Raw genomic sequence first — 12,982 nt, 5'->3', positions numbered from 1 at the left:
AAAGACACTGGCAAGCAAAGCCTTATCTCTAGGTCACTTGTTAACATTTGATAGCTGTTAAGAAGGTCTCCTTTACTGCAAGTCAAGGTGAAAATGCTCATACAGCATTCAGTCGCGGTTCTGGCAAAACTTTAAATTTCACTTTCTTCTATTCCTGTCATTATCCAAAGAAGAAGATTTACTAAGACCTTGGAGCTACATCAACTGAGAAGTGTATACTTCAAACATAGCACTTGAGGTTTAAAACATGCATTTATTGCTCTCCATATCCTTGATAAATAACGATTAGGGAAAATCTGGTCTAATTAGAGTTAGAGGAACTGCTTTTTAATATCTCTGAAAGTATAGATGAAGGAATCTAATAAAAGTCATACCACCTCAGAACCCACATTAAAATACAGCTTATACTTAAAAGTGACTAGGTGCCAAGTTTATTTTAAGGTTCTAAAACATTCCTAATATCCAGGAAATTGCACTAATGATACAAAAATTTTACTTAAAAACAAAAACCCAGCAAACAACCACTACTTCCACTAGATGGTGTAATTTAACCTTTTTTACTCAATTCCATTTAGCGTTTCATAACTCCATGAACCACATCCTAACAAATCTAACAGTTCCAGGAATGGTTGATTAGTCCTGAGACATGAAATGTATCTATTTCAGTTTTTATTCAAAAGGTTTACAACTTACATTAGAACTTCAGCAATTCCAAGAGATGTATACAGAAAAGACAAGCCAGTATAATTTTCTCTCAAAGAATTAGAAAAAGAACAGTGAAAAGATTATGCCACTATGAATATTCAAAGAACTGATAAGAAGGTGGAAATGAGAGCTAGAATGAGAGCATTAGATTCACAGTTGACAATGACTAGTAACTATAGTACATAGCCCTGGGAAATCATTTCACCCATAGAAGCCCCATATTCCTCATATGAAAAATGAAGGTTAGAATAGATTAATCTCAAAGTTTCTCCTACCTCAAGACATAGAGAATAAACTTGTAGATACTGAGGGAAGGAGAGGGTGGGGTGAATTGAGAGAGCAGCACTGAAATATATACATTATCATGTAAAGACAGAGAGCTAGTGGGAAGCTGCTAGGGCCCAGTCTGGTGCCCTGTGACAACTGAGAGGACAGGGATTAAGTGGGTGGGTGGGTGGCTGGGGTCGGGAGGGAAGCTCAAGAGAGGAGTGTTATATATACATATGGCTGATTCAAGTTGTTGTACAGCAGAAACCAACACAATACTGTAAGCAATTATCCTTCAAATAAAAATAAAATAACAAAAGAGGTGAGAAAGTGAAAAAAAAAAGTCTTCTACCTCAAAAAAATAAGAGAGAGCTAGGTCAATTAATGTCCCTTCCTACTGAATGGTAAACAACTACCAACGTTTATAGCATACATTCTACATGTCAGACATTGTTCTAAGTGCTTTACATGTTTTTTTTTTTTTTTTCCTTTTGGCCACACCACTTGGCTTAGAGGATCTTAGTTCGCCGACTAGGGATCAAACTCGGGCCCTTAGCAGTGAAAGCACTGAGTTCTAACCACTGGACTCCCAGGGAATTCCCTGTTTTAATTCATTTATTCTTTATAATTTTGTGATGTAAGTGCTACTATACATATATCATAGATGAGGAAAGTGAGGCACACAAGAGTTAAACAACTTTCCCAACAGGTCCAAAGTTAAAGCCATGGATCAAATCCAGGGAATTCTGGACAGAATCTATGTTCTCTAACCTGAAAGTGTGTGAAACCGCTTTTCAATTCACCACTACATTATGCCCCAGGGGAAGACAAGATCTGATTAATACACTGAGAATTTTCACATATGTGTACATTGTTAACTGCAGTAGGACTGCTCTTAGTGATTGATCTATAAAAGAATGGAGGGATCCAGGGTCACTGGTTTGGTCTTATTTTAAACAAAAGGCAACTGAAGATATACATATGTAAAATGAGTCACCCAAGGTCACAGAGCTAATTTAGTCTGCATCAAGATACAAACCTCAATCTCTAAACTGATCCGGAGTTTTCCTTAATCATGCTCCCTATGATATGCTCTTCAGATATTAAGAGCATATATAGATATGCTCTATAGATATACATCTCTATATATACATATGGTTCTATAGATACAGAACCATAATCCAGTTGAAATCTACCAAAATCAGAAAGAAAGAAAAAAAAGAAAGAATAATCACTTATATTTTTTCTTGAAATTTCTATTGTTCTTTACGGTATTAACTTCTTCAGGAACCCATTCTACAATAAGTATCTGTCCTGTCAAGAAATCTTTCTACAGCTTGAGCAGCATAGAACAGTATTTATGGGCAGAGACTCTGAGGTCTGACTTGTCTTTGTTCAAGTCCCAGCTCATTCACATACTAGGTATGTGATACTGTGCAAATTATTTAAACTTCCTGTCCCTCAGTAAGTCCATCTATAAAAATGGGCATAAAATATGTATTTTATAGGATTTTTGTAAAGTTAAGTGTATTAATATAGGTAAAGTGCTTGACTAGAGTCTGGCATAAAGTAAGTGCTATATATTTGCTATCAATAGTTAATATTTTGTGCACTGAGTCGCTCAGTCATGTCCAACTCTTTGTAACCCCATGGACTGCAGCCCGTCAGGCTCCTCTGTCCATGGGGATTCTCCAGACAAGAATACTAGAGTGTGTTGCCATGCCCTGCTCCAGGGGATCTTTTCAACCCAGCGATCAAACCTAGGTCTCCTGCACTGCAGGTGGATTCTTTACTATCTGAGCCACCAGGGAAACCCAGTTAATATTTTAATGGTTCATATTATTTGCTATTATAGCTATAAATAGCATCCAAAATCTCTCCAGGTTTAATTTTATTTAAAACTCACCTTTGGATAAAGAAACACTGTGGAACTTCTTCATATTTGAAGGAAAAAAACTTCTCTTGTATAGAACCTTATCTTCTCCAGACTTAACAATTCTGACTTTTTAAATCCTATTTTTTTATAAAAACTATTTTTAATTGCTTTTTTTTTTACTTTGAAAAGGTATTTCCTTTGTATTTGTATGTAGCCAATATTTCTATAGCCCATATTTGTGAACTAGCAAAATCAAATCTAAGTTCTGCTTTTAAAGACAAAGAAATCTCAAGATGTACTTTACCTGAAGATACTGAGAAAGCTGGAATAGTTCCTGAGAGTACATACTTGGAGTGTTAGCAGCAACCTAGAAACAAAAGGACATACCATCAACAGTCACACAAAATATTTGCAGAAGATACTAAAGCCAAACCAAGTCCTTGATATGCCTATTTTTATTTATTTATTTATTTTTTATTTTACTTTACAATTCTGTATTGGTTTTGCTATACATTGACATGAATCCACCACGGGTGTACATGCGTTCCCAAATATGTACCCCCCTCCCACCCTGAAATGCCTATTTAGTGAAACATGCAAAATAAGTAATTATTTTCCAAATTGATTTCCTTTAGTTTTCAAAATATTTCTGCTCCGTGTCTATAATCTATAGATGGTATTGTATTATAGTGATCAGTTTGAGATTCACAACCAGGATGGTATGACAAGGGCTATCCATGAAAACATTCTTTGATAAACCAAATCACAAACTTACAGCACAAAGGCAATATAGCTTTTTCTTTACCCAGAAATAATACTTGTTAAATCAACAGATCTACATTTTTTCCTTTAAAATACACTGTTAAGTAGTTCTTCAATATGTTAACAAGTCACAATTCATTTAGAAGTAGCCATCTTCAAAATGATATTTGTATGTGGGCGGTGTGGGGGAGGAAGCAGGACAAGAAATACAATACTTAGGCCAATGGCCAGAGGCAATGAAAAATGGTTTATCTTTTTTTCTTCCCTTTTAATGATAGGTAGGTTTTAAGAAGAAAAAGATGGGAAATAATGGTGTTCAAACATTACAAGTCACAGCAGAAATGCTTAGAATGCAAGAGTATGGGAAGAAATAACCTCGATAAAGAGTTTCTCCTGGGTGTGAAATACAGAACCATAGCATTATTAAAAAAAAAAAAAGGCACTAACAGGTTGCTGTAATATTTTCAATACTATCCTAGCCTTGTATATTAACTTACTAGTAATGTTACCATCATTCTTTATTAAGCTCAGAAAGTCTATTTTTTAAATTAATATTCTAACTAGAAGATAAGAGGTGATATTATTATTTTTTTAAAGTTAGTCCTGAATAAGCAGGGCCACTATTTACTTCTAAAATGATTCTTGGTGTTGCTGAAGTTGATGATTAACCACGCTTACTTCTAAAAAAGGAATCTAACAGATAACTTCAGTTTCAGGTAGGCTTTCAGTCTTTATCCAAATGGAAAGGAAAAAAAAAAAAAGGAAAATATTTCTCCCAATAGCTCCACTTTAATGCCAAAAGATACAAATGACTTTTTTTTTTTTTGCTATTTAGCAAGAATATCTACAGTTTAATACACTGTTATTTCTAAATAAAAGAAAAAAATTTTTTCTAATTATTAATTAATGCAAAGTTTCTGTCCAAATCAAGTAAATTGATCTTCAGGGCCAATAAAAGAGCAATTTATGTAAGCCTGTACTTCTGTTTTATTTCCACGTGTAACTATATTTTGAGTAAATTATCTAAACACAAAGCTTTAACAAATATTTCTAGGCAGAAACATATTTCATAATAAAAAGTAGTAACTAACACTTCTTCCCTACGGTTAACTCTAGTTTAGTCAGCCACTAATCGAGATAACAAAGGCTTTTTCCCTAAGAAACATCCACTGTACATTCTCTAGTTACTGAAGATCAGACTAGATAACTATACAGCCAAATGCACTCTTACATTTTGTTAGAAAAGAGAATTAAGTTTCTAGGTAAAGCATATTTAAAACAAACAAAAACATTTTCAAAAGCAATATAGCTGAATCAGTTTAGAAAAAAATAATCATTGGCAACTTACTTTGTCAACAGGACTTGGTAATGGAGCATGAATGACACTGAAAAGTAAAATTTAGAATTTTTATCTAACTTTCTGACAACAGAGGAAGAGTATGACAGTACGAGCATATTTTAAACCCCAAAGTTGTTATACTTTCTTTCATTTTATTAAAAGAATGTGAATTATTTCTAATCCTTCATAAACATACAGAATTTTTGGAAAATAAGGTAATAAATACACAAACCTACCTTTTACACATTAATATATTTCTAAACACAAAATCCAAAATACATTAAATGCCCTTGCTGGATCTACTATTAATGAGGTCTATGGTGAATTCCTTGGTTATAAGAACTAAACAGAAAAGAAGCACTCCTTAAACTATCCATTTAAAATTTTGTAACATGTAAATTAAGTTCTTTTAAAATTAAGTAGTCCTACACAGAAAGTCTTAAAAAGCAAGGCTCTACAGTAAAGAAGGTTAGAATCTGGAAATATGTTCTAGTGGAGTACAACTTTAGCAATCAAAACGTAAGTACTATTCTTCTCTACCCAGCTACCTCACACACTTACAAGTTTATATGTAGTTATGAGGCTAAACTCAGTATATCACTTTGAAATTAAACATTAACACACTATCACTTGGTACTAATCACCCTTTTTGGCCTTATAAAGTATAAAAGAGGCAGTGTAGTGGAGAAGTTAAGCATGGGGCTCAAAAGCCATACTGACTGGGTTCAAATTTTGGCTCTACTTAACCAGGTGTACAATCTTGAGCAAGTTATCTAACCACTATAGGTCTCAGCTTCCTCATCCATAAAATGGAGATCATCATGAAACTAACCACATAAGATTACTGTTGAGTATTTTAATGTGCTGCTGCTGCTGCTAAGTCGCTTCAGTCGTGTCCTACTCTGTGCAACTCCATAGACGGCAGCCCACCAGACTCCCCCGTTTAATGTGCTAATATAAATAAAAAGCTTAAAACAATACCTTGTTTTAACACCTTATAATAAGACATAGTAGCACTTGATCACTACTACCACTCGCATGAGAACAGCGCAGCTACGGAAGACAGGGTTCCTGCTTAAAATGCCCTGTAAGATACTGTAACACAGGTGTGTGTCGGGGGGTAGGGGCGCGAGGGGGTGAGGGGGATGGGAGCAGATGGAGTACAAATCAAGGCTGCCACTCATGCCCCCTACCAGCTGTTCCTCACTCCATATCCAAGAGGCCAATCAAGTCATACTCAGCTTGACGGTTGATTAGGTAAAGCTTTTAGATTCAGCTGGTTCATCAGGTAAGTTCCTGATGAACTGATCTTGCAGGACTTAAAAACAGGAATGACAATTCTGATTTCACTCTAGTAACTACAAACCTCTAAGAAAAATCTCAATTCAATTAGTCACAGGACACTAAGACGCTGAATAAAATGGAATATTATCACCCACCTCCCTTCTGAGCCCCCAGAGTATGCTGTACAGACTCCCACGAAGACCATATTAATCCCCTGCTCTGCTCCTCTGATTTTACATCTGTGTTCTCAGGCACTCTGAACAATTCACCTCTGCACCTCTAGAAACCATATGTGGTGCCTACTGAAGGTTTAAAAAAGTATATACAATTTTAGGTTTTCTTCTCTGCCCCATAAAAATGGAACAGATGTTTTAAATGTTTTTCTTGATTTTATACAAGTAATAAATATTGACTATAGAAAACATGTAAAGTAAAGCATGAGGAAATAAATAAAAATTACCCAATGCCAATGAAAAACAACACCCAGTTGTGGACATGACTGATGATAGGAGCAAGGTCCGATGCTGTAAAGAGCAATTTGCACAGGAACCTGGAATGTTAGGTCCACGAAACAAGGCAAATTGGAAGTGGTCAAACAGGAGATGGCAAGAGTGAATGTTGACATTCTAGGAATCGGTAAACTGAAATGGACTGGAATGGGTGAATTTAAATCAGATGACCATTATTTCTACTACTGTGGGCAAGAATCCCTTAGAAGAAATGGAGTAGCCATCACAGTCAACAAAAGAGTCCAAAATGCAGTACTTGGATGCAATCTCAAAAATGACAGAATGATCTCTGTTCGTTTCCAAGGCAAACCATTCAGTATCACGGTAATCCAAGTCTATGCCCCGACCAGTAATGCTGAAGAAGCTGAAGTTGAACGGTTCTATGAAGACCTACAAGACCTTTCAGAACTAACACCCAAAAAAGATGTCATTTTCATTATAGGGGACTGGAACGCAAAAGTAGGAAGTCAAGAAACCCCTGGAGTAATAGGCAAATTTGGCCTTGGAGTATAGAATGAAGCAGGGCAAAGGCTAATAGAGTTCTGCCAAGAGAACGCACTGCTCATAGCAAACAACCTCTTCCAACAAACAACACAAGAGAAGACTCTACACATGGACATCACCAGATGGTCAACACCGAAATCAGACTGATTATAATCTTTGCAGCCAAAGATGGAGAAGCTCTACACAGTCAGCAAAAACAAGACCCGGAGTGGACTGTGGCTCAGATCATGAAGTCCTTATTGCCAAATTCAGATTTATATTGAAGAAAGTAGGGAAAACCGCTAGACCATTCAGGTATGACCTAAATCAAATCCTTTACGATTATACAGTGGAAGTGAGAAATAGATTTTAAGGGTGTAGATCTGATAGACAGAGTGCTTGATGAACTATGGACAGAGGTTTGTGACACTGTACAGGAGACAGGGATCAAGACCATTCCCAAGAAAAAGAAATACAAAAAAGCAAAATGGCTGAATGAGAAGGCCTTACAAATAGCTGTGAAAAGAAGAAAGTGAAAAGCAAGGAAAAAGGAAAGATAAACCCATTTGAATGAAGAGTTCCAAAGAATTACAAAGAGAGATAAGGAAGTCTTCCTCAGTGATCAGTGCAAAGTAGACGAAAACAACAGAATAGGAAAGACTAGAGATTTCTTCAAGAAAATTAGAGATACCAAGGGAATATTTCATGCAAAGATGGGCTCGATAAAGGACAGAAATGGTATGGACCTAACAGAAGCAGAAGATACTAAGAAGAGGTGGCAAGAATACACAGAAGAACTATACAAAAAAGACCTTCGAGACCCAGATAATCATGATGGTGTGATCACTCACCTAGAGCCAGACATCCTGGAATGTGAAGTCAAGTCGGCCTTAGGAAATATCACTATGAACAAAGCTAGTGGAGGTGATGGAATCCCAGTTGAGCTATTTCAAATTCTAAAAGATGATGCTGTGAAAGTGCTGCCCTCAATATGCCAGCTAATTTGGAAAAGTCAGCAGTGGACACAGGACTGGAAAAGGTCCGTTTTCATTCCAACCCCAAAGAAAAGCAAAGAATGCTCAACTACCTCACAATTGCACTCATCTCACATGCTAGTAATGTAATGCTCAAAATACTCCAAGCCAGGCTTCAGCAATATGTGAACTGTGGACTTCCAGATGTTCAAGCTGACTTTAGCAAAGGCAGAGGAACCAGAGATCAAATTGCCAACATCCGCTGGATCATGGAAAAAGCAAAAGAATTCCAGAAAAACATCTACTTCGGCTTTATTGACTATGGCAAAGCCTTTGACTGTGTGGATCACAATAAACTGTAGAAAATTCTGAAAGACATGGGAATACCAGACCACCTGACCTGCCTCTTGAGAAACCTATATGCAGGTCAGGAAGCAACAGTTAGAACTGGACATGGAACAACAGACTGGTTCCAAATAGGAAAACGAGTATGTCAAGGCTGTATATTGTCACCCTGCTTATTTAACTTACATGCAGAGTACATCCTGAGAAACAGTGGGCTGGATGAAGCACAAGCTGGAATCAAGATTGCCGGGAGAAATATCAATAACTTCAGATATGCAGATGACACCACCCTTATGGCAGAAAGTGAAGAAAAACTAAAAAGCCTCTTGATGAAAGTAAAAGAGGAGAGTGAAAAAGTTGGCTTAAAGCTCAACATTCAGAAAACGAAGATCATGGCATCTGGTCCCATCACTTCATGGCAAATAGACGGGGAAACAGTGGAAAGAGTGGCTGACTTTATTTTTGGGGGATCCGAAATCACTGCAGATGGTGACTGCAGCCATGAAATTAAAAGATGCTTATGACCAACCTAGAAAAAAGTAATGACCAACCTAGACAGCATATTAAAAAGCAGAGACATTACTTTGTCAACAAAGGTCCATCTAGTCAAGGCTATGGTTTTTCCAGTAGTCATATATGGATGTGAGACTTGAACTATAAAGAAAGCTGAGCACCAAAGAATTGATGCTTTTCAACTGTGGTGTTGGAGAAGACTCTTGAGAGTCTCTTGGACTGCAAGGAGATCCAACCAGTCCACCCTAAAGGAGATCAGTCCTGAGTGTTCATTGGAAAGAGTGATGTTGAAGCTGAAACTCTAATACTTTGGCCACCTGATGCAAAGAGCTGACTCATTGGAAAAGACCCCGATGCTGGGAAAGATTCAGGGCAGGAGGAGAAGGGTATGATAGAGGATGAAATGGTTGGATGGTATCACTGACTTAATTGACGTGAGTGTGGGTAGGCTCCAGGAGTTGGTGATGGACAGGGAGGCCTGGCGTGTTGCAGTTCACGGGGTTGCAAGGAGTCGGACAGAACTGAGCCACTGAACTGAACTGAACCCAATGCCAGCATCCGGATATAGCTATTTTGGATACGTATCCTTTTCTCTGTAGATATGCACATACAAGGAAATAAACTTAATAAAGTCCAAACAGATGCAAATGTTATTAATGGAAGTTTTTTTTTTTAATACAGTTTTCTTAGTGACCCAAGAACAGTAATTTCTGTTCTCATGAAAATCTCTTTAATAAACAGAAGCCTAAAAATCTAGCAAAACATTCCATAAGATATATTCTGTACTTGACAAAAACTATTGTGGACTTAGGTGTATTTCGTTTGAATTATGCAAAGAGTTGATATGCAACAGGGAATGTAGAAAAGAAAAACTATTATTTAGTGTCAAGGTGGTGGGATTATAGGCAATTTCTCTGATTTTTATTATTGGAAAATTATTTGTGAAATATAATAAAAATCAAAGAAGAAAAAAGAATCAGCTTTTTGAAAATAGTATACCCATTGAAAAACCTGAAAAAAATGGTATCTACATAATGTATCTTAAACTCCAAACAATCTGGCATACTTAAAAGCATCTTGATTGCTAAAAAAATACTAGATTACAATAACAGAAACACTAATCATTGTGTGTTCATTCTGAACCAGGTATTACACCAAATGCTTTAAGTGTACAATCTTGCTTAATTCTCCTCAGAAAATTTCTGTTTAATAGGTGCCATTATTAACTTCATTTTTCAAATGATAAAAAGGAGGCCTGATCAAGTCACAGAATAGGTGGAATTGGGCTTTCAACCAGACTGTTTATTTTTAAAGACCACTCTGACCTTCCTGCAACTCCAGAGAATTGTTCAAAAATTCACCTTCTTCAGAAAGTCAGCTAGATTATGTACAATGAAACTGGCAATAAAATTTTAAATGATGCTAACATTTAACTACATAAGAAAAACGAAAGAGAAAGCAACAGGAACAAAGATGAAAAGCAGTGGGGAAACAAGAGGGACAGGAACACAATTTACTAGTAGAGACTTTGAAAAAATTCACATGCCCTATTGGATAGAACCTGAGAACAGAGATGACCCTTTAAGAAGCTGCTCAAAGCTTCTGAATCCATGAATACAAACATCAAGGTCTTTAAGAAGCCATTCATTATTAGTCAATTAACAGTTATTCTTATTTTTAAAACCTTAACTCTTGACTAAGTCATATTAAAAACTAAGTCGCATTAATGTTCCCAAAGTTAATTATATTTTCATAATTAAACTATAATTTAGAATAAGAAACAGATTAATGTTTTAAATTTAAAATGTTTTAAAATTTGTTTTCTTCAGATATCCTAAAAGGTTAAAAACAAAAAAATGGTAGTCTCTAACTGAAGCATAATATACAAGAATCCTAATGAAAGCACTATCACAGTAACAGGAGGACTTCTCTTTGCTACCTTTCTTCTTCTCTCTTTCCTAACTCAGCACTCTATTGTACCTTCTCATCACTGTTGCTCTCAACCTCCCACCCTTAGATATTCATTTCTGCTTTTGTAGGACAGAAAATACTTTGCTGGGGATAGAAATAAGCCTGTAGCATATTCAAAGTTTTCCCCTCAAAATTAAAAAATGCTTAAGTCTAAAGACTATTTAAGTCCCTCTAACACTTAATAATAATCTGTGAAAAGTACAAGATCAAAATGTATATATGTTTATCTTTTAACGTCTGTATTTTATGAGCAAAATTCCCCTCTCAAGTTTGTCTTCCTCTAAGTGACCTTTCCACTGCTTCATTAAAAAAAAAAAAAAAAAAAAAACTACAAAATTGGAAAATCCCTCCAAAAACTGCCACCAATATAGACTACTATGTCAACATCCCCAAAGTCCTGTAAGATTATGATACTGGCATTAACTTCACAGGCAACCATACTTTAAGAAGTCATATGACATGCAGATTAAAAGGAATACAATTATCATTCATTAATAACTGGCATACTCCAAATAGTCTAAAAAACTAATTTTTCATCAAAATATACATTGCAAAGTTAATTTTGGAAACAAAATAACTGTGCTTTCTTATATATTATTTACTAGAATTATAACTAATGTGGAATTGAATTATATTAAACAGAAGTACATTATATTCCAAAAGCACTACATCAATTTTCTAACATTATTAGAATAATTCTGAGGTATTAACTGTAAAATATCATCTGGAATATTATTAACCAATGTAATTCATACAGAAACTTCATAGCATTAAATTATACTCACTCTGAGCGGAGCCGGGCTTCCATACCATCGGGTAGAAAAAGTTTTATTGTGGAAACAATACACCCATGGGTAACTGGTTAAAACAAACAAATAACATGGATAAAATAATCAGTTAAACATAAACCTCTGTACCTCTCATATTTAAACACGTATTTTATTCTTAAATATAGTAACTTTGGGGAAAGAAAATAATTTTGTTGGTTTAACAGCAATATTCATTCCCTTGGAGAAACTCATTCCTAACCATATTGAATCACAACAAAAAAGGCAGAATCACATACAATTGTCTTGAAAGTGTCCTACTCTCCAGTGCTATAGCAATAATTAATAAAGTCATTTGAGTATATGGAAATATACAAATGAGTGTGTGGGGGGGTTGTACTTTCTCCCCTATATGCCAGTATCAAAACCTAAGTACAACTATTCCCCTAGTTTAAATTTTAGCCAGTCTTTACTCCTAAATCTCCTGTGCCCAACCTATAACTTCTATCCATACCTCACAACTCTAAAAATCTGTATAATAACAGCTTGGACTTCTACAACTCTCTGATAATTTAGTATCAGAGCTGTTAGTGAGAACTCCAGTCTGAAGTTACCAGCTTAGTATTTAAAATTATGGTTTTGTTTTCTTGGTGGTTGTTCTTCTTCCACCTCCTAACATCTTTATGTAACATTACACCAGTCACTCAGTAGACAGTTGCTTTGCTTCTTCCTTCCTCCTTCTGAAGATTTCAAGAGATAAAACCTCTTAAAAGCAGTACTTGTACAGAATATCTCTTTGTTTTACAGAAAAAAATTATTTCCATAGTTGAAAAGTTAATTTAAAAACAAATTCTCTATTCAGATACTATATTCTCCAGGGTTCAAAGAATTTTTTTTTTAATTTAGTTTAATAAACTCTAATTAAATGTTAATGGAAGGATTAAAATAAAAAAGCTAATGGAGGGACTTCCCTAGTAGTCCAGTGGCTAAGACTCTGTGTTCTTAATGTAGGGGGGCTTGGATTTGATCCCTGGTCAGGGAACTAGATCCCACATGCTGCAACTAAGATCCCGCACAGCCAAATAAATATTTAAAAATATTAAAAAAAAAAAAAACTAAAGCTAATGGAGGGCGATGAAGATATACTACATCATGATTAGATTTGACCAACTGATGCAAAGAAATGA

The 12,982-nt window shown here is 35.6% G+C and overlaps 1 protein-coding gene across 38 annotated transcripts in view; it reads right to left on the bottom strand.

The window, feature by feature from the left end:
• LOC120867962 (sarcolemma associated protein) overlaps positions 1-12,982 on the bottom strand; it is a 157,833-nt gene that overhangs the window by 59,848 nt on the left and 85,003 nt on the right. For all 38 annotated transcript variants that reach the window (XM_040246472.1, XM_040246437.1, XM_040246435.1 and 35 more), the window contains exons 3-5: positions 11,814-11,886; positions 4,959-4,995; positions 3,153-3,215 (exon numbers count right to left, since the gene is read on the bottom strand). In XM_040246472.1, coding sequence (XP_040102406.1) covers positions 3,153-3,215; positions 4,959-4,995; positions 11,814-11,886 — 173 coding nt within the window. The remainder of the gene's footprint in view (positions 1-3,152; positions 3,216-4,958; positions 4,996-11,813; positions 11,887-12,982) is intronic.

This window comes from Oryx dammah, unplaced genomic scaffold, assembly GCF_014754425.2.
Source record: "Oryx dammah isolate SB20612 unplaced genomic scaffold, SCBI_Odam_1.1 HiC_scaffold_9, whole genome shotgun sequence".
Lineage (NCBI taxonomy): Eukaryota > Metazoa > Chordata > Mammalia > Artiodactyla > Bovidae > Oryx > Oryx dammah.
The sequence above is the reverse complement of the archived record's forward strand: the minus strand, read 5'-3'. Positions and strand labels throughout refer to the sequence as shown.